Source organism: Castor canadensis, chromosome X (assembly GCF_047511655.1).
Source record: "Castor canadensis chromosome X, mCasCan1.hap1v2, whole genome shotgun sequence".
In the NCBI taxonomy this organism is placed as follows: Eukaryota; Metazoa; Chordata; class Mammalia; order Rodentia; family Castoridae; genus Castor; species Castor canadensis.
In genome coordinates this window covers 45,836,682-45,859,353 of record NC_133405.1, presented here as the reverse complement: position 1 = coordinate 45,859,353, position 22,672 = coordinate 45,836,682, and the positions used below count along the sequence as shown (strand labels likewise).

Here is a 22,672-nt window from a genome sequence, read left to right as displayed (position 1 = left end):
GTTCCAGCTCAGGTTTATTTGTAATTGGGTTTGGTACACTAATAAGAGTGGGACTGTACAGGGAAGAGTGCTATCCACCAAAGGTGCAAATGAACGAATAAAGAAAGTTTCCTGGGTGGACTCATGGTGCTCAGACAACTGGTCTAGAAGTTTCCCTCTAAATAACTGAGCATTACTCCCTCGCAGGTTGCTGGGTACAGGCTGAAGCAGTGGCGGAGTGATACTGAAATTCCCCAGTGCCGGCAGGGAGGGGTGGTGCGAAGACAAGAAAGTAGATCTGTAGGGTTGCGTGAGGGAAAAGTTTGCAAGTCTCAACAGAAGGGAAAAGTGCTCCTGAGAGCCGGGCTTCGGGGAAGGGAGGGGGAAGGAAGGTCAACTTCTTTTCCTCTCTTCTTAAAAAAAAAATCTCCACTTTTAAAAAAGCTTCCTTTTTTCTCTTCACTCAAGTAGACCGGCACAATTGGGACATTCTTACTGTCCCTCTCTGGCGCTAGCTCTCTCCCAATAAATCCTCAAGATTATGTCAATTGGTCAGAGCCAGCCTAGGATTTTGTGCCAGTGCTGAAGGAGCTGCAGGAGGCGGAAAAGAATGAAACTGCGCAGAGTCAACCTGGCTGCCTGCTTGTTCTTACTGGCCCTGAGTCTTTGGGGACAGCCCGCAGAGGCTGCGGTAAGTCTTCCCCCGACCCCCCTCCCATCTCCGCACTCTCACGCAGAAACCACTTCTTGTCCCTTTACCTTTCTTTCTCCTTGGCCTTGACTAGGGAATTCAAATTTGCTTTCACTTGTTTAGGAAAAAACACTTACAACGCTGGTCCAGAGGAGAATGTCAAGTGTGCAGAAATAGGGCAGCTTGTTTCTCTACAGCCAGCTCTTCTGGGGCAAGAGCAGATTCTTGGCTGGGGGAACATATTAATGGATTCCTAGGTTCTGGTGGGTATTTAAAACTTTTCCTCCTCTGCTCCGCCCTCGGCTGTTTCCTTGCCTTCCGGCTAGCCTTTTCACTACTTGCACCCAGACCACGCACACTTTAAACTTTGCCTATAGTTTAGTATTTTGGCTCTTCTAAAATCCAGCTTCCATCAGTGGTTAGCGCCAGGATGAAGTTCTTCCCCTTTGCTCTTTCCTTTAGTAACAGGAACCTACCCCCATCTCAGGTCAGTAAAGTCACCAACCTGCTTTGCCATCCTTGTATAGGAACGCTAAGGTAACATAACCCATAGGACTGAGGTAAAGGCTGATGACCTCATGCTTCAGGTCTTTATGTCTTTATTTTTGTTGTTGCTATGGATTTTTGTTTACAGGTTTTTTTTTTTAGTTCACAAAGGCACCTGAACAAATTGAAAATTTTCCCATTACCTGTTTAAAAGGAAAGAATTTTCTTTTTCAAAGAAGAATAAGCCTTTTGAGTTAAAAGGGGAGGATGACCATGTGAAGTGATAAGAGTAACAAGATGCACTCGACTTTAGGAGTGTACAGTTGCTATCTCAGTATATGTCCTAGAAGATTATCTGGATGTTCCCACCCACTATCGTTCCGGCCTTGAGAGGCAGATGTAAAAGAATGAATGGCTTTGTCAGAAAAAATGTTCTCCAACTTCAAGGCCATCATCCTTAATTTCACTGAACCTTTAAAGAACAAGTGTTGTAAGAATAAGAATTAAGTGTTATATTTGAGTGATCATAATGGATAGTTTTAAAAACACTTTAATATGAGTAACAGCTTAGGCCTTCATATATTTGAGTGACTATTCTTTATATGCAGCGCCGTGTCGTAGTTTACTGGGTCCATTTTTAAGTTAGCACTCTGGAGCACTCATTGCACCTCAGAACGCATCGCCTTTTTCAGAACGTGTGTACTCAAAGGACAAAAACTAGCTTTCATATTACTGTAGGTACAGCATAATAAGGGTGGCAAATCCGAAAACCATGCACATCACATATTTTAATTCTGCATGCCATAATTTGCCTCTATCAAAATAGATGGAAGATTTAAAATTGCTTCTTTGGTACAAAGCATCTTTAATTGGGTAAGGTTTAGCCAGTCAATAGGGATACAGACCGTGGGGTAAAACTACAATTGTGCTATTGAAAATAGTTCATTTAAAAAACATCTTGGTGCCTACTGCTCATAGCATTTGGCCCAGGGGCAAAGACTTTTGGATGTTTTATTAAATATTTCCTTCTTTTTTCTTTTGACCTTGGTATTAATAAATGTGTAGCAAATCCCAATTATACAGGTATGTATAATAACATAACATGACAGTTTAAATCATTTTATACCAAAAGTGTAATTCCTCTTTATGATTGATAAAACTCTGGTGCAAGATTGTTTCTTGAACTCTTATCATCTTCCTTCTTATATGTATCAAAACTCACAATGAACAATGAGCTCTGGGTTGCAAAAGATTTATTTTTTTGCAACAATCTGTGAGTCTTTGTTCACAAGTTAAACAAAGACACACACAAGTGATAGTTGTTGGTTTTTTTTATTCGTAAAGTAACAGTCTAGTATTCAAGGAGTAATTGCAGTTTTTTTCTTCCTACCTAATTTTAATGGACATTTTATATCCCCTTTTCCTATCATTTGGATATTATACCTTTGATAAATCCAGAGATTTGTTTTTCCTGCTTCACACATAAATATCCTAGTTAGATGAAAGTTTTAATCATCTCAAAAATATGAATGGTATCTGCTCTCCATACTAGTGCTAGGGATATTGGTGACCTTCCCCAGAGTGAAACTGCATGATAGTGGGGCTTGTTGTTGACTGAAGTTATCTAATATTGAGACTTTTTATATCAGGAAGAGCATTGCTACTTAAATTGTTTTACCTTTCATAGTTATGTGATTTCCTTATCTCTGAAGTGATGACAAATTTGGATATAACAAATATTTGGAAGACTTTTTTAGGTAGACTGTTGATCAGGTGAAATAAAGTAACTCTTATACTGAAAAATTAGCAGCAAAAGAACAAGGCAGCTTTGGGTTGGAAAGGTAATTTCTAGTGAAGGAAATAACATTTTTTGAGGCAGGGTCTCACTTATGAAGCCCAGGCTGGCCTAAACTCAAGATTTTCCTGCCTCAGCCTCCCTAGTGCTGGGATTACGGAAGTGTACCACTGCACCCGGTAAAATGACATGTTTTTATGTTCAGGTAAGTATTACTCATAAAGACTCACTGACAGTAGGATATGCATTTAGATTTATGATGTGGATATAAGTAGTATGCAAAATTATACTACTTCTACTATACAAATGTTAGTCAGTTGCTTTTTGCACAGTAGAAAAGACAATTTTCTCTCATTTTAGACATACTATGTACCTTGTGACCAGTGGTGAGAATTGATGAAGAGTAGGGCTGTGGTTTTGGCCATGAAATAATTTTTCTTCCAAGTATATTGCTCCATAGGAATAATTTGTCATCATTGGCTTCATTATCATTATACTTTACATTTGCACTATGCTGGAATGGTAATGTACAAATTGGTAATTGTCAAAATTTATTTTTTTGTGCTGCTAGGGCCTTGTACATGCTCAGTACTTGTTCTTCATATTTACCCCCCACAGCAGCCCTATAAGACATATACTGTTAATTCTCTCTTTACAGATGAAAAAAACCTAAAAATCACAGAGATTAAGTAACTTGCCAAATAGCACATGGATGGTAAGTTGTAGAACTGGAATTTGACTCCAGATTTTTTGCCCTTAACAACTGTCCTGTACTGCCTCCTTTGTATGAAGTCTATAGAGAGTATTTGGATCTCTTCTACTTTTTTTGGACACAGTGGGGCAATGGAAATGATGATGGGGTTTATATCTCTTCCTATTGATGTTTGGAGAAGCAGCACAGAATAATGGAAAGAGCTATGGGCTTTCAAATATAACCAGTTTGATCTCTGTGTGTATATACAGAGAATGAGGTAATTTAAATGCAGACTGAAAGCAATTGCTGTTGCAAGTTGTATGATTTTATGCACTCACAATATATAAAAACTTAAATTTGTTAAACAACTATAATTTGTGATAGATGATATATTTTGAAGAGAAATTTGCAATTCTTTGGTTAGTTTTCCCAGTAATTTAAAATATGCTGGACTTTTCAGAAATGTTTATTATAAAAAAAAATAAAAAACAGGGTAAGTGTGTACCATGACACATTTTTGCCAAAATGCTTAATTCAGTTTTGTTTTTTATGAACTTGCCTACCTCACCATATCCAATTCTGTTCACTTCACTACCAATGTATATTTAGGGGTGTGTGTGTGTGTGATGCTGGGGATCGAACCCAGGACCTTGCCCATGCTAGGCAGGTGCGCTACCACTGAGCTCTGTTCCAGGCCCTTTATATTTAGTCTTGCACTTCTATTTATATATGTATCTGACCTGTAACTGTATAAGACCATGTACATTTTTCTTGTGATTTTATTTGACTGCTGATGTTTGTATATGCAAGAGACTCTTTACCTTGAATCTGGAGTCCCTTTACATTGGCTTCTATGTCCTTTCAGCATGTTCTCATCAATTTTTGAACATCCTTCCTTGCCCCAACCCTGGAATGAGCCATTTCTCCAAGGAACTCTGATTGCTTTTATTAAAGAATGGTATTTAGAGCCAGTGCTGGTGGCTCATGTCTGTCATCCTAACTACTTAGGAAGGCAAAGACCAAGAGGATCATGTTTCAAAGCCAGCCTGGGCAAATAGTTCCTGAGACCCTATCTCAAAAATAACCAACATAAAAAATGGCTGCTGGAATGGCTCAAGCAGTAAGAGTGCCTGCCTAGCAAACATGAAGCCCTGAGTTCAAACCCCGGTACCACCAAAAAAAGAAAAGAGTGGTATTTAGAAACCAAGACCTGGATGCTTGGTTTACTCATTGCCACTGTGGTGGCATTGCTTCTAATCCTTCTTAGCAGACAGAACTAGGAAATATATGTGTATATATACACAAACAGATACCTACTTTTGTATCAATTTCTTAAAATATCTCTCTATATACATGTGTTGAAACCCATGAATTTATAACAGTACCTCTGACTGCAGTCTAAGAACATTCAACAAAAACACATTTATGATGTAGTGGGATCTCACTGTTTTCTGGCATCTCTTCAGACATGTTTTCTGATATTATTGAGAGTCTTAAAGAGCTTGATCTCTGGAATCAGCTCCAGCATTTACCTGGCAGATGTGTGACTTTCAGCAAAACATTAACCTTTGGGTCTTAATTTCTTATTGGCAAAAGAGGGGGCAATATATTTCATGGATCATTTTCAGGATAAAATTTTAGAAGTTATCTAAAACATTTAGAACAGCATTTCATTCTTGTCTCACAAACTATTTATTACTTGCTGTTTTTAGAGGATGCTGTTGGGGATTGATCCTAAATGCATTCTACCACTTTACCATTGAGCTTCGTGCCCAGCTACTTGACTTGGCGTTTCTTGATACATTAATTCTCTGCCTGATTTTCAAGTCCTATTATGATCTCTCCCCTCATCCAACTTTCTTTTATATTGCACGTCACAATATACTACCTCTTGTAGCCTAGGTAAGCTTTCCTACAATCCTTTGAGTGCTGCATACATATTTTGGTCTTCCATCCATCTCCATCTTGATTAGAATCATTTAAATCCAAATCTTTGCTCATTTCCAGCATAGTGTTTACTTTTTTTAGCAGATTTGAGTTCAGCAAATCTTAAGAACTAAAGAATTGTATTTATATTGCTCTATTTCTATACTGATGGAGACATACTATCTAAAAAGTTATCTTGTGCTAGACATGGTGGATAAAACTAAATAAGCTAAGGTCCTTGACTTCATAAAGTGCACATTCTAGTAAGAATAGATTAAAAAAAAGTCCTGTGAAACTTTTCCTGTTTTATCAATTTGTGATTATATCCTTCCTTGGATATTTGATATTTAACCTCACCTAGTTTAGTGTCTCCAATGCATTTGGCCTGACAATCATTTTATTTTATTTTGTCTTATACACAATTTGGAAACGACAACTATACATTTGTTCATTCATCTAACCAATTATTTTAATCTTGTATGCTGACAAGTAATACATCCTCAAAGTTGGGAAATTGGAAAATATGGATACATATCGTGAAAAAAAATAAGAATCCATCCATAACTCTACCAGTAGCCCAAAAATAACTTCTATTATTGTTTTGATGATTTTCCTTTATACAATTTTATATCCCAGTGTTTTTAAATTACAGAGCCTTTGCTGACAGTATTAAAATTCTTGGTTTTAAAACATTACTTTTAATTGATTTCTGTACATACAATTTATATTATATACCTCACAACTCATTTACTTCTTCGTGCTTTATTTGAGACAGGGTGTCACTATGTTGCCCATCCTGGCCTAGAACTTGTTGTGTAGCTCAGGATGGCCTTTAACTTAAGATCTTCCTGCCTCATTGCCTCAGCCTCATGGGTACTGGGATTATAAGCATGTAAAACTATGCCTGGATTACATTTTTTTGAGCCAGAATCTTGCTGTGTACACCAGGCTGACCTCAAACTTGCGATCCTACTTCTTCAGCTTCCCAAGTGCTGGAATTATAGGTATGCACCACCATGCCTAGCTACTTGTTTGCATTTGCAATATGTATTGGGTTAAGGCTGTCAGTATTTTTAAAGTCTGAAATGTCATGCAGTAGATTCTAATGTTTAGAAAGCCTATATTAATAGATACAACTTTTTAAAGTAGTATCTTTTAAACCTGCCAGGTAGATAATACTGTTTCTACTTTTTAAAGTATTTTTATTGATTGAAATTAATTTAATTGATATGTGGAATTATACATATTAATGGACTATCACGTGATGTTTTAAAATATGTGTGCATTGTTTAAGTCAGATTAAACACATCTACTCAAACATTTTTTTTATGTCAAAAGGACTCAAAATTCTTTCTCCTGGCTTTTTGAAATGCATAGTACATAATTGTTATCTATAGTCACTCTACTGTGCAATAACTCACCAGAACATTTTACTCCTATCTAACTTAGTGCCCATTGATCAGCTTCTCCCCATTCCGCCCCCTTTCCATCATCCCAAGCCTCTGGCAACCATCTTTGAACTCTCAACATCTATGAGATCGACTTTCTCGGATTCCATATATGACTGAGATCTTGCAGTATTTGTCTTTCTATGCTTGACTTATTTCACTTCACATAATGATTCTTATTTCTATCTATATTGTTGTAAATGACAAGATTTCTTATTTCTTTTTATGGCTGAATAGTACTCCATTGTATATATGTACTACTTTTCTTTATCTATATATTGATGGACACAAGTTTTTTCCATTTCTTGGCTATTGTGAATAGTGCTGCAATGAACCTGGGAGTGCAGATGTCTTTTCAACATACTGATTTTACTTCCTTTGAATATAAACCCAGTGGTGGGATTTCTAGATTATATGTTAGTTTTATTTTTAATTTTTTTGAGTAATGCCTTTGCTTTGCACAATAGCTATAGTTAACAGTCCTACCAACAGTGTGTAAGAGGTCCCTTTTCTCTACATCCTTGCCAGAACTTAGTCTTTCTAATAATTACCATTCTTATTAGGTGAGGTAATATATCATTGTGGTTTTTATTTGAATTTATCTGATGATTAGTGATGTTGAGCATTTTTTTCATATACCTGTTGTCCATTTGTATGAGAAATGTTTACTGCCCATTTTTTAGTTGTGTTATTTGTTTTTGTTCTCTGAGTTTTTGAAATTCCTTCTGTATTCTGGATATTTATCCCTTACCAGATGTATGTATTGCAAATATTTTCTCTCATTCCATAGGTGCTCTCTTCATTTTCTTGTTTCATTTGCTGTGGAGGAACTTTGTGGTTTGATACATTTGTCTGTTGTTACTTTTGTCTCCTGTGTTTTGGAGTTTGAAAAATCCTTCCTTGCTTGCTCTTACCACTTGTATGTGCAAGGACTGTGAGGCCCATATGGATTAAATAACTTGCCCCAAGGTCATGCAGTTAATAATTGATTGGGACAAGATTTGAAACAAGGCTGTCTGGCTCTAGAATCTGCTCAAGAGATTTTTTTCCTTAAATCATACATGATAAAATAGAAAAGATAAAGTTATATTGCAAAGCTGAGTAATTCCCACTGCCCTTTCCATAACCCTTTCCTGTAACTGGTCACTTGACTTGACCCATCATAACTCTTTGGTACAATTGCCTAGACCATTTATGCTTAAGGGCCTAGATTTTGATTTTGTGTACTATGAATCTCCTTACTCTTCTCCCCTGGACAGAAGGTGGAGCCTTCCCACCATGAATGCCTCTCCCGCTGATCTCCTAGCTATAACAAGGGTATGACATACTCCCAGTCCACTGATGGTTCCCCTCCCCCAGGGGAGTTTTGTAATGCATCTGAAATATAAACCCCCTTCGTCTTTCTTCCTCACTCCCTTCACAGCCCCTAACACCATAGCTGTCTATCAAGCTTACACCTAAGTGGCCATGCCTTTGCTTAGTACTGCTCTTCACTTTTATCTCACCTTTAGTGATTCTCTAGAAACTTCACTCCATTAAGCTGCTGTATCTGCTTTGGGGTGATAATACCCTGGACACCATGTCCTCTTTTTAGATAATTAAACATGTAAATACATATGGAACAAGAGGCTCTACATTAGTTTTGTACCTCTCCCACTTTACTTTCTCCCTGCATTTCCTCAATACCTAAATGACTTTATTGGCCGATTGCCAGCCTTGTAGCTTGTGCAATTCAAATATATTCCTCTGCAAAATCACAAACTGTTATGCATCATGATTTTTCCAGGTGGCATTTGAATAGCTGAACTTTAAGCTTCTGACTGATTGAGATCTGCTTTTGCCAAATTACTTTCTGGAACGGTTTTGCCAATTATATTCCTATCAGTAGTGTATAAAAGAGCCAATAAGACAATCTTAATGTTTTTTTCTGATCTACTACAGTGACCATGGAATTGATGCTCTATTGATTGCCAGTTGGTTGGCTGATTTGGTGCTGTCCTCTAATGATTTTCTTTTAAAAATGTAATCATTGTGTCATTCAATCCCCTTTTGACAATAGCAACAATGAAACAGAAGTCATTTTTGAAAAATAATCTTGCTAATTATTATTATAAATAAACTACCCAGTTACTTGGTAAATCTTTATTATAAAGATTGTTTTTAATAGTAGTAATTCTTGAGGTTTTTTGGAATGGCATCTTTAGTGTAATATCTGACACATTAGTTCCTTTCATATTAAGAAAACAGATTCTCATTTTATGCGTCAGTGCTTGAGTTTATTTACCTTCAAAATCTGTCCAGGTCCAACTGTCCTTTATTTCTTTAGTAGCTTCTGTTTGCCTTTAACCAAAAGGCCTGAGATGGCGCTTGCTACCCTATTGAAATGGAAGTTTAAATTCCTTGTTATTTGCTAATTAAAGACATCTAAAAACAAATTCTATAAGTGAAACAGACTTTTGCTAAATTTAATTTTTGACTTGTTCCCTGTTTTTACTGAATCTGAAGTATTAGATTTACTTATTAATTTATAGAGAGACTAAAGCACCTTTTATGAGCAAGTGCTAATCTTGTTTATTGAATTGTGGTTCTGACTCTTAACAGTTAAGTTCTGTTAAAGCATTTGTATCTGTTATAAATAAAATAACACTCTCCTTACATGTAGATTTTCTTCTCGAATTTCTTATAGTATATATGACATGGAGTGCTGAAGGTGACCAGGAAGTTTGGGGAAAAGTGGTTGTAAGAGGAGGACACTACTAAAAATATAGTTTATTCTATATATTTACCAGCCCTCCAGAACCTTACTAAAGGAGAGGAGGTATTTCTCTTTCCATAATCTCACAATCTAATTTATATCATAAAATGTTTCTCTAAGTATAAGAAAGCCATATTAATAGAATGCTTTCTGGTATATGTGGTAGAAAACACAAATTTATTTGTTTTAAATAATAAAGAAAAATTTTGGATCATATAACAGTAAGTTTGGAGGTATATTATCTCCAAGGTTTATTAATTCAGTTGATTTATGACACTAAGTATTCAGAATTTTGCAATTTTTCTACTGTGCATACTCTGGCTATTATCTTGCTCATAAGACTAGTGCCACTCATGCTGACATGATCCCTACAGTTCTAGGGATCATGTGCAGACACTACAATGTCCAGTGGAAAAAGGATATGAACTGTTCATGTGCATTCCTTTTTATGAGCAGCAAAAACTTTCTCAGGAGTCTTATACCACCACCTTGGGAACACCTCTGTTAGAATTATGTGTGTGTGTGTGTGTGTGTGTGTGTGTGTGTGTATTTAAACCAGTACATTTGGCAAATGGAATATGACCATAAAGGTAGCATTAGGCCAGTCTTTTATACAACCAGTCCCTGCCAAAGCACATTGCTGCCTGAAAAAGTTATAAGGTGGGAAAAATCCGAATAAAATCAAGGTTTATTTTTTTTGTGGGGGGGAGGGAAGGAGGACACAGTTCCTGTTCTACACCAAAATAAAATAGTTGTCATAAATTTGTTAAATGTAGAGAAAGTGAAGTTGTATAATTGTGCAAATGAAAGACATTTACTACATAACTGTAGACATTGTAGAGTTGGAGGGACATTAGGGATTCTTTATATCAATAGTTCTCAAAGTGTGGTCTGTGACCCCTGTGGTTCCTAAGCTCATATTGGGAAACCTGAAGACTGTTTTAACAATAGTATTATTTTGGCCTGTTTGGGCTACTATAGCATAATACCTTAGACTAGGTGGATTGTAAACAACAGAAAATTACTTTTTATAGTACTAGAGTCTAGGAAGCCTAAGAGGAAGGCAGATTCAGTGCCTGGTGAGGGCCTGCTTTCTGGTTCATAAAGGGCACTCAAGTAGTGGAAGGGATGAGGGGTCTCTCAGGTCTTTTTTACAGGAACACTAATGTTATTCCTAATGGCCCTGTCTCATGACCTAATTACCTCCCAAAGACTCTACTTCCTAATAACATCACCTTGGAGATTAGGATTTCAACATATGAATTTTGAGGGGCAAACTTTTGAGACCATAGCAAATATGAAGACTACTTTACCGTTTCCCACTGTGTTCACATTTGCACTCATAATGGGTGAAAGGTGTTAGTAAAGTGTACCAATTGTTCCAATTCTTCATACTGTAAGGGGAAAAAACTCCAAATTTCCTAAGAATATCTTCAATATAGTATTGATTTTATTAAATCTGTATCCTTAAGTGTATACCTTTTTAACATTAGGTATGACAAAATGGGAAATACACAAAGAGCACTTCCATATTTGAAGTAAGATAATTGTTTCTAGGAAAAAACAATGAAGTAGTTGTTTGAGTTATGGGCTGAACTAATCGATTTTGTGTGTGTGTGTGTGTAACACATTTTTACTCGAAATGACAACTGAGACAAACTATGTTTATGTACACTTGGGTATTTGGCAGGCATATTCTCAAAAATGAGCCAAGTAAATCTATCACTTTAAGAAAGTATTCACAGTATTTGTTGCTGATGAAAAATCTGAGCTTTTCAAATGAGAATCACAATTTTGGCAAATTTAAATCTGTCACTATATGACAGCTTGCCAACTCTTAGACTTTTTTATTTGTTTTTGCTGTGCTGGGTATTAAATCCAGGGCCTCATTCTTGTAAGGAAAGTACACTACTACTCACCTGTAGCTCCAGCTTCCCAAATCTTAGACTTCTCTAATGAGGTCGGTGATTATGTTAATATGTATGTTCTTTAGTATTGTACAATTTTTGTTTTACAAACTATGTGTTTTTTAAAAAACATGTTAATATGTAATAGATTGATTATTGTCACTTTAAAATGAATAAATATTTTGAATACTACTGTGTGTTAATTTTTATATGGTATGTACTGATAGATACAATTGATGTAGACAAAAAAAACTTGGGGTCTTTGGTAATTTGTAAGAGAGTAAAAAGATGTTAAGACCAAAAAGTTTATAAATCACTCTCTACAAAGACCAGCTCTATCATCTTATAGGAAGGTGAAGTGATTGGTCAAAGATACAGCTGGTCACTTGTAAAGGCAGAAATAGAAGATATCTTCTCAGAATCTCATTCTTGTCCTTTGCTCAGTATAACACATTGGTTTGGGGTTTGGCCAGCTGACAATATGATTTTTATAATTTTTTTCATACTGAACAAAAATGTAAATACCTGATTGCATTCATTTTTCCTACCATCTTCATTCTAATTGCCAAGTCAGAAATTTTTTTGGTACTGGTGATTGAAAGAAACATTCTTACTTTACTAATCATAACAGAGATGACAGTGATAAAGACAATGAGCTAATGGTAGTTATTTTTTTAAGTACTAAATTGGAAAATCTTTGAAATAACATCCTTGCCTTATATATCTTTGTGTTTGCCACAGTGTACTGCCTGGTTTCTTGTATATTGTTGACTCTCAGTACTTAGTTCTCAAATGAATGTTAAATTTGGGGATAGAGTTTTATTTATTTGGATAGCACCAAGAGAAATGATCTAGAATTAATGAATTAATTTACAAAAAGTCTCAATGAAGCAAGAATTTTCTAACACGCTATTTAGTAATAGGAATAGAGGATAAGCTCTAGTTTGTTAGTAATGCTTATGAGGTCACTTTCAACTCCTAAATTTTATTGTTCTGATTATTAGAAGGAAAATTCTTACTGAGTTCGATCTACCTTTGTAATTTTAGAGAACTTTGAGGTATAATGGACATATAATGTAGTACACAAAAATGTACAGTTTTTGTTGTGACATATGTATACCTGTGAAGCCATCACCACATTGGAGATAATGAATGTATAAATCACCCCAAAAGATTTTTTTCTTGGCAGTACTGGGGTTTGAACTCAGGGCCTCACGCTTGCTAGGCAGACACTCTAGCACTGGAGCCACTTTACCAGCCCTGTTTTGTGTTTGGTATTTTTGATATAGGGTCTTGTGAATTATTTGCCCTGCTATCCTCCTGATCTCTGCCTCCCAAGTAGCCATTGGTGCCCGGCACCCCAAAAGACTTTAATGCCACTTTTGAATCCCTCACTTCTTACCACCATACCACATCCTGTAAGGGATGAAAGTGATCAGTTTTCTATACAGTGGTTTCATTTTCTACAGTTTTATATAAATAGAATCATGTGTTTATATATACTTTCTTTGCTCTGGCTTCTTTCACTCAGAGTAATTATTTTGAGATTTATGCATATTATGGTATGTATCCATAGTTCATTGTTTTGTGCTGAGTAGCATTCCACTGTATGGATATATCACACTTTGTTGATGGACATTTGGATTGTTTCCAGTTTGTGGTTATTAAAGTAAAGCTGCTATGAGCATTTTGTTTTGCATTTTACCATTATTTTAGGTATAATTTAAATAAAGTGATATGCACTTACCTTAGTTAAAAAAATTCAATGTTTTGACCATTGAATATACTTAGGTAACTACCAACCGGGGCAATATATAGAACATTTCCATTACCCTAGAAATTGCCTTCATGTCCCTTTTCTTTCAGTATCTCCTGTGTCTCATCTAAAAAAAACTTAAACCCCCAAAGCTATAAAGATATTATCACATGTTGTCTCTTATAATCTTTCTAGTTTCATATTTTTCATTTAGGTCTATTTTTCTTATGTAATTGTTCAATATTTTAGGAAGAAAAAAATAATCCCTTTTCCAATAAATTGCCTTGATGACTTTATTGAAAATCAGTTGAATGTGTATGTTCAGTTGTAGGTCAGAACTGTAGTCTGTTCTATTGATCTGTTTCACACTGTCTTAATTGCTTTGATATTATAATAACTTTTAAATTTTTTAGTATAAGTTCTTTAAATTCATTCTTCTTCCAGAATGAATAGCCACTATGCCAGTGGTTATTTATTCCATATAAATTTATTCCATATAAATTTTAGAATCATCAACTCTTACCTTGATATTTTGATAGGGGTTACATAAGTTCTATTGATCTATTTAGGAACAAAAATCTCAAAATTATTGACTTTTAAAAATCCATGAACAGTACATTAACTTAGATATTCTTTAATTATCATCATCATAGAGGTCATGTACTTCATTTGTTAAATAGCTTCCTACATATGTTACTATTTCTATTGTAAGCAACTTAATTTTTAAATTTTAAATTTTTCAGTTACTTGTTGCTAACATGTATACCAGTAGTTCATTTTATATTGATCTTTTCATCCTAAATCAGTACTAATATTTCTTTTTTGGTATCACTTACATACTGTAAAACTTACCCATTTATGCACAGTCCTATAATTTCTGAAAGATGCATACAGTATTGTAACTGTAGTTTCTAATCAAGATATAGAACAATATTGCTACATTTATTCATTAGTTCTAGTAGTTGCATCAGTAATTTGAATTTGTATGCATACAATCATGTGATGCAAATATAGAGAGTTATGCTTCTTCCTTTTCAATCCCTATTTCTGTACTGGTTGCCATATTGCAGTGGCTAGGACTTCCACTACAAATGTAATAGAAGTGGTAAGGGATGACGTCCATGTGTTGCTATTATTTGTAGAAGATATTCAATATTTTGTGATTGTGTAAGTTGTAGGTTTCCTATGGCTTACATTTCACAGGTTAAAGAGGTTCTTTTCCATTCCTATTTATTGAGTTTTTTAAAAATGTAATGAATGTAAGATTTCATCAAAATGATTTGCATCTATTTAAACAGTCATGTTATCAGGAGCTCAGCTGAGCAGCTAGGTGTTGGAGTGGCTGATTAAGACAACAAAATGAAAATAGCAGTCAAGCCTTTAATCACTTACTGTGATTGTATAAACAAGACACTAAACCAGAAAAGTGCTGAGGACTCTTCCTCCCTCCCAGTCACGTTTTTCCCCCTGTACTGTAAATCACTGCTGGCTTGTGGGTCTGGGATTTCTCACTGACCAGGAAGCCCTGAACAAAAGGCTCTTGCAGTTTTATTCACACAGTGGTCTATGGGAGGAGTCAGATAAGATTAGGAGTGGAAAAAGTTCATAGTACTAAGTCAGCGTGAGAAAAAGTGTCTTCAAGGTTTTTTCCCATTTCCTTTGATATGAACATTTGTGGATAAGTCTTTGTCTACACAGTAGACAAAGTACTGTGCTTACGCCAGTAGCACAGTGTCAATTACTATAGTTTTATGATAAGGCTTTAGATAAGGTAGTGTAAGTTCTCCAAATTTTTTGGTTTTTTTCAAATTTTTGGTTCTCCCTTCTTTGCATTTCAATATAAATTTTAGAGTTATATCAATTAATATGAATAAAAATGGGATTTTTCATGGAATTATTTATTTTGTAAGTCATTTGTGGAAAATGAATATCTTAATCGTATTCATTGTTTTGATGTAGAACATGGTATATCTTGCCATTTATTAAAGTTGTCTTTAAGTTCTGTCAGCAATGATTTATACTTTTTTTTTTTTTTCATTTTTCTTTTATTATTCATATGTGCATACAAGGCTTGGTTTATTTCTCCCCCCTGCCCCCACCCCCTCCCTTACCACCCACTCCACCCCCTCCCGCTCCCCCCTCAATACCCTTTTTAATGTATAGGTCTTATATGTACTTAATTTATCTAACTATTCATGTATTTTAATAGCATAATAGATAGTATTGGATTTTATTTTCTATTTTAATTATTACTATATAGAAATACAGTTGATTTTTTCTTTTAAAAATTTATTTGCTTATTTGCTGTGGTCTTTCTAAATTAATTATACTTTATGGATTCTTTACAGTTGTCTATACATGATTATGTTGGCTGTGAAGCAAGATAAATTTAATTTTTGTTTCTTTTCTGTGCTGGGAATGGAATGTGAGACCTAGTTTATTCTAAGCAAATTCTCTACCGCTAAGCTACATTATATCTTCTGCTCTGAGATAAATTTACTTCTCATGCTCTAGTTTGCATACTCCTTTTTTCCCTTATCTTTTTGTCCTTGGTGGTGCCTTCAGGAGAATGTTTAATGTAAGTGTTGAGACCACAGTAATTTCTACTTTTTTTCAATGTTGGCAGATACTTGTTCACATATTTTGTATAGTTTCCTAGTTGTTTATGGTAACAGGACAAGGTCAGCTACAATTATTACAATGTAGCCTGCTTTCACTTTTTGATATTTATAAGTAATAATGCTCTGAACATATTTGAACATAAGTCTTTGTATTTCAGGCTATTGTGCAAATTTCTAAAACTAGATCTCTCTCACATACACACATCTCTATCTGCATAGGTGTATTCATACCTCAAGAGCATTGATACTCTTATATGCAAATATGAAAGTTATCTCAAGTGCAATGACTATATTTCAAACTTCTTCTATACCTTGCATCATCTAAGCTCTTTTGTTAAATTAATTGATTTTCTCATACCAGAATATCCCTTTAATTCTGGAGTAGAGGTGTTTCTAATTTTCCTGATGAACTTTAAAGGAAGCAAAGCCTGGGATCAAAAAGAACTTTTAACCACATATATGGATCTTATATTTGACTGCTGTTAAAAAATATTTTAGAAAAATGAAATTTGATTCTTTTTGATATGAGGGACACTTTTTCTAACTGTCCATTATTTTGACTGTGTAGGAAATATCCTCCATTAACATTTTGAGTTACTTTGAGTTAAGTGAGTTTCAAAAGCCTTCTGAAATAGGAAGCATTTATTTAAGCTTTAGCATCCCTTCTGGGTAGTTTTTCTAGCTGGCTATAAATAAGTCAGTTTTCTCAGGCTCTAAGTTCATGTTAATTTTCATTACTTTAAAATAAAAAGATCAATTACTTTTACATTGTGATTTTTAAAATTAAGCTATACATTTTCCTCAGATACTATGTTGAAGGATTTTATTGCCTTCCAAGATTCATCTATGCAAGCTTTGAATTTCCTCACTTCTTATTTGCCCACCCCACTATTATAGATACTTGATACATTTTGGAAGAAGAGAAATAATAGCTTTTTTTTTCAGTGCTTATGCTCAGATGAGTTCCTAAGCTTTTAATTTTAAAAAATATTTTTACTTCACAGAGTACAATCATGTCATCGAAATTTAGTTAATAGTGAATACATTCATTCTTAGCACTAACCTTTCTCACTTCTATTTGCTTGCTTATCTTTTACAGCCTATTTAGACATTCCATTTTTCTCCACAGTTGTAGTAAAGACAAACTCATTAGACCTTATCACAGCCTTCATGCCTTCATTTGTGTATACTGTATAATGGAAAAAAATCCACCGACTAATGTAAAATAACAAGTGAGATCAAATTGAAAAAGGTCACCTTTCTTAGAGGCTGAAAAAGAGGTTCATCCTCAGGAGCTTGAATTTGTTTTCCTGACTAATTTGACTGCCACTTTTAAATTTGCAGACTGATGACCTTTACCTAAAGACATGGGCATATAAGCTATCTGTATCCTAGTAGATTTTCATACCCATATTCTCATTTTTTCTGTAGTCCATGATACACAGATAGGGAAAGCAATACATCCTTATTCTTCAGCAGGTTAAGTCATTACAATTTGAAATTGTAATATGCAGGAAAACAAAATTGGGTTCAAAATTTGGTCTTTTTGATTTCCATGAGGCATTGTAAGAATTATATTATTACTCAGCATTTGTTTTAAAATCAGGTCTCAATTAAATTTGGAAAGACTGAAGATATTCAGTAGTAAAAAGGATTAAGTTATTATAGATTATAATCTCTTGGTTGTGCTTACATCTCTACTTTTTCATCTGCATACAGAACTTAGAAATTTTGTGGAAATTCTGGGGGATGTTAAACATTAATAGAATTAGAAAATGTGTAAGCATAATTTCTCATGAAATCACAGCCAACAGAAATGTGTACTTATAGAAACTTTAATTTGGTTGCTGTTGGTTAGAATATTCTGGTGCCTAACATTTCATTCCTTCCTTACCATTGCACTTAAAAATGTAATATCAGAGATAGGGATCGTGGTAGAGTGTGTGCTTAGTATGTGTAAGGACACTAAAAATGCAATAGGAACCTAAACATGAATTTTTCATAGTAAAGTGGTACTTCTCTATAATGAAGGTTTATTTATAAGTGAATGGAGAAAAATGATTTAAAAGATAATATATATTAGTATAAAATTCTGGTGGTAAGATTATGACTCATTTTTCTTTTTTCTGTATGCATTTTCTCAGTTACCTACAATAAATGTCCATTAGTTTCACAATAAAAATGTTTTTAAAATGTTGAATATTAGTTTCAGGTTGTATATTTCAAGATTTTGGATATAAATAAATTGACAATATATTTTGCCATTAGTTGTTTTAATGACATCATTGTTATTAAAGGAAAAGAAGGCTAGATGAATGATTGAAAAACAAAAACAAAATTTTATTACTTTAGTGAATATTTCAGGCAAATATTGAGTTTTCCTTCACATGACTTTCTTAAACCTCAGTAAGTTTTTTCAAGTAAAAATACTCCAGAAACTGCCAGAACAAACACTAGTAATAGATCTGTCATTGAACACAATAGAGAGAAGTCATCTTTAATTTATATGTATTTTTATGTAAAGTGTAATTTATGTTCTCATCATTTCCTCCCACTGAATGACAAACAGCTTTCTACATTTTACTTTATCAATGTGAAAAAGAGTGATTTTTTTAATGCTAGGTTTACCTTTTCCACTTATATTTAGAGCAAAATATATAATATAAATATAAAACCTGTGTTTTTATTTAAAGTCTTGTGAGTCTATCAGATCTTTATATAAATTGACCAAGAAGTTGCAACAAAATACAAAACCTTCCCTGAATAAAAGAGGAGAGAATTTTAAATAAGTGTTTCTGGTTGGATGAAGTATACTCAGGATTTGTAAAATGTGTAGCAACTCTCTCATAGATGCTTTAAGAAGATATCTTAACATGCATAAGGCCCTATGTTTAGTCCCCAGAAATCCCCCTCCCTCAAAATAGAGCAGCAACATAATGGGATGCTTTTTTTAAAATATTAACATAGGTCTTTATAAGTCAATGTTTATTTCAAATTGGAGTAAAAGAGATTTAATAGTATAATGTACCCTGAAGCCTTATAAAATCAAAGTTTTACTAGTTTGTATTGTTTGTCAACTTTTGTTGAAATTATTGGGTTATATTACCTGCTACTGCCTTCAATCCTCAGCCCAGCTTGTAAATTTTCCAGGGAAGCAGTTTGTCAACCTCAGTGAGTATTTGGGTGTTGACTCCATAGTCAAGCTGAAACAGAGGGTGATGTGATTGTCAAGAGCATGTATAAATGCAATAGCAGCCTAAACGTGGATTTTTTTTTGCAGTACTGGGGCTTGAACTCATGGCCTACACCTTGAGCCACTCTGTCAGCCCTTTTTTATGATGAATTTTTTTCAAGATAGGGTCTCACGAACTATTTGCCCAGGGTTGGCTTTGAACCGAGATTCTCCTGATCTCTGCCTCCTAAGTAGCTAGAATTACAGGCATGAGCCACTGGCACTTGGCTAAGCATGATTTTTTTATATTAACATAAGATCTCTCTATCATAAATATTTAAAGTTTAAGGGAGAAAAAAGATAGAGGATTATATTTACTAATATAAAATATTGTGAAATTATGGGTGATTTTTTTCTTTTTTTGTATGTATATTTCAGTTATCTACAGTAAATACTACTTTTACAATAAGAATGTTTAAAAAATATTGAATATTATGTGAAAAAGTGCTCACCATCTCTGGCCATAAAGGAAATGCAAATCAAAACCACACTAAGATTCCACCTCACCCCTGTTAGAATAGCTATCATCAAAAACACCACTAACAACAGGTGTTGGTGAGGATGTGGGGAAAAAAGAACCCTCATACACTGCTGGTGGGAATGCAAGCTAGTGCAACCACTTTGGAAAACAATATGGAGGCTTCTTTAAACATAGATCTGCCATATGATCCAGCAATACCACTCCTAGGGATATACCCAAAGGAAAGCAACTCAGGTCACTACAGAGGCACCTGCACACCCATGTTTATTGCAGTGCTATTCACAATATCCAAGTTATGGAAACAGCCAAGATGCCCCACTACTGATGAATGGATTAAGAAAATGTGGTACTTATACACAATGGAATTTTACTCAGCCATGAAGAAGAATGAAATCTTACCATTCGCAAGTAAATGGATGGAACTGGAGAACATCATCTTGAGCGAGGATAGCCAGGCTCAGAAGACCAAAAATCGCATGTCGTCCCTCACATGAAGACTTTAGATCTAGGGAAAATGCAGCAATGTGGTTGGACTTGGGTCACATGCTAAGGGGAGAGCACATACAGGAGAAATGGGGATAGGTAGGAGAACCAAAACTTGAAAGTGTTTGATGTTCCCACTGCAAAGGAGTTAATACAGAAACCTTAAAGTGACAGAGGTCAATATGGGAAGGTGACAGGGAAGTAGTGAAGAGGTCAGGTAGGGATGAATCAATTTGGGTTGTAATACACTTGTGCATGGAAGCAATGCTAGGAATCTCTCTGTATAGCTATCCTTATCTCAACTAGCAAAAACGCTTTGTCTTTCTTATTATTGCTTATGTCTTCTCTTCAACAAAATTAGAGATAAGGGCAGAACAGGTTCTGCCTAGAATTGAGGGAGGTGGGGGGGAGAGGGAGGGGGTGTGGGGAGCAGGGGGGAGAAATGACCCAAACAATGTATGCACATATGAATATATGAATAAAGAGAAAAATATTAAATATTAGTTTAAGGTTGTGTATTTTAACATCTTTTTTATTTAAACAAGGATTTGTATTGCCAAGAGGATGTAAATTTACTCATTCTGTCTGGAAGGGCATAGGTGAGTGCAGCTGTGAGAAATGCAAGTGGCATTCCATTAAGTGTGTTGGTCTCATGCTCTTGTAGATTCTGCACATCTGTTAGTCATTCGTTTGTCAGTTAGTCAAAGTGTGATATGGGGGGTACATTCAGCTTCTCCACATTACTGCCTCAGTTTCCTGGATTACAGCAAATTATTGGAAAGAAGTGGACTTGGAAGTTAGGCTAGACTTTATTAATGAAAAAGAGAGGGAATGCTCAAAGAGTCTCTCCTGGACACCAAAGAATGATAATGAGAAAGATGTACTGCTTTAGCATTTTGATATTATGCTTTAGGTACGACAGATTCTTCTATTTTTATGGCAGTCCAACATTTCTGCAGTAGCTGGCTTTAAAGTTACAATGGCAGTGTAGTGTAATGGTTTCATTTAAGGCATAGGCATTGAGATGAAGTTTGATTTAAGTTGTGACTTTTCTACCTACTACTTAGCAAGGCATTTTACTGGCATAGGGTAAGTATTCAATAAGAGATTACTGATTTTCCTCAGGATCTGTAGTATAGTATCCTCTTCGAATGTAATTTAGTTCAATCTTAGGTCTAGTTATTTATTTTCCTTTCTGATCAATTTTCTTTATCTCTGGTATTTTATCATAAAGTGTAAAGATGTCATTGAAGCACTTAAAATGCTTATGTCTATGATATTTGCTAAACATCTTGTCAACTGTATTCATATAGCAATATTTGATATTTTAAAAAACAAATTTGGAAAGTCGTATCTGATTAGAAATGAAATGGTCCCAAATGAAAGATAGGAAAATGGGAAGTGGGAATAGAAAAAATTAGAACTAATGTGTAAACAAGAAAGTAGGTTTATCTGCAGCTATAGGGAAGAAATGTTAAATTATTTGCCCATTTTGAATTCCTAGGAAATCAAAATTTAAATTACTAAGCAATTTTTGAGTTGAATTAAATATTACAGTATGGATAGGTGTGTCTGTATGCATATATATTAAATATATGTGTTTGTTATACTTTAACTAATTTCTGGGTTCCTTCTTACCCAAATGAAATTTAAATAAATACTTTGAATATTTCAGTAAATACAGCATGCCATTTAGCAAATTTAACAGAACAAGTGAATAACTTAGCTATTCCAACAATGTTTTGCCTCCGCATTCCTTGGTGCAAACAGGGACCTCAATGAAGCGTCCCTCATGGGAGTAGCCTGGGGAAATCTTACTGAAAAAGCCCACGTCTCAATTCAAACCCCTCTCCTTTCTATTCTTTTAAATTGAGCTTTATTGAGGTGTTGTTTACATATGATAAACTGTACCAATTTTAGGCGTACATTTTAATGTATTTTGACAAATGCATCTACCCATGACCATTATGGTATCAACTAGTTTCATCACTCTAAAAACTTCCCTAAAGACCCCTCCTAGTAAATTCACCCTACCCCTGTACCCTGGAAGCCAGGGATCTGCTATCTGTAACTATAAATGTTTGTATATAGGACACATACAATTTTGCACATATAATTTTAATTTTTTAGAGGTGATTGCAATGGAATAAAATTGTTGTGCCACATAAGTGTATAATATATTTAACCTTACAATAATGTACAGCAATATTTGTCAAAGTAATTTTATTATTCATTTTCATCAGCAGTGTATGGGATCATTTTTTTCTACTGAGGATTGAACACAGGAGCTTCCACAGGTTAAGCATGTAGTCTCACACTAAGCTGCATCCCCAGACCCAGGATCTTTTTAATTATAGCCATCCTAGTGAATCTGAAATAGTTATCTTGTTTTAATTTACATTTTCCTGATGAACGTAT

General features: G+C 34.7%; 1 protein-coding gene and 1 non-coding gene across 3 annotated transcripts in view; one reads left to right on the top strand and one right to left on the bottom strand.

Annotated features, from left to right (window-relative positions):
- The first annotated feature begins 253 nt into the window (after positions 1 to 253).
- The window catches only part of Col4a5 (collagen type IV alpha 5 chain), a 224,786-nt gene continuing 202,367 nt past the window's right edge, over positions 254 to 22,672 (top strand). The window contains exon 1 of one of the 2 annotated variants that reach the window (XM_074063706.1): positions 254 to 670. In XM_074063706.1, coding sequence (XP_073919807.1) covers positions 590 to 670 — 81 coding nt within the window. In that variant the 5' untranslated portion in view covers positions 254 to 589. The remainder of the gene's footprint in view (positions 671 to 22,672) is intronic. The other variant, XM_074063707.1, reaches the window with a different exon arrangement.
- LOC141420175 (small nucleolar RNA SNORA40) lies at positions 2,348 to 2,473 on the bottom strand. The gene has a single exon (XR_012444848.1). It is a non-coding gene; the product is annotated as a small nucleolar RNA SNORA40 (small nucleolar RNA).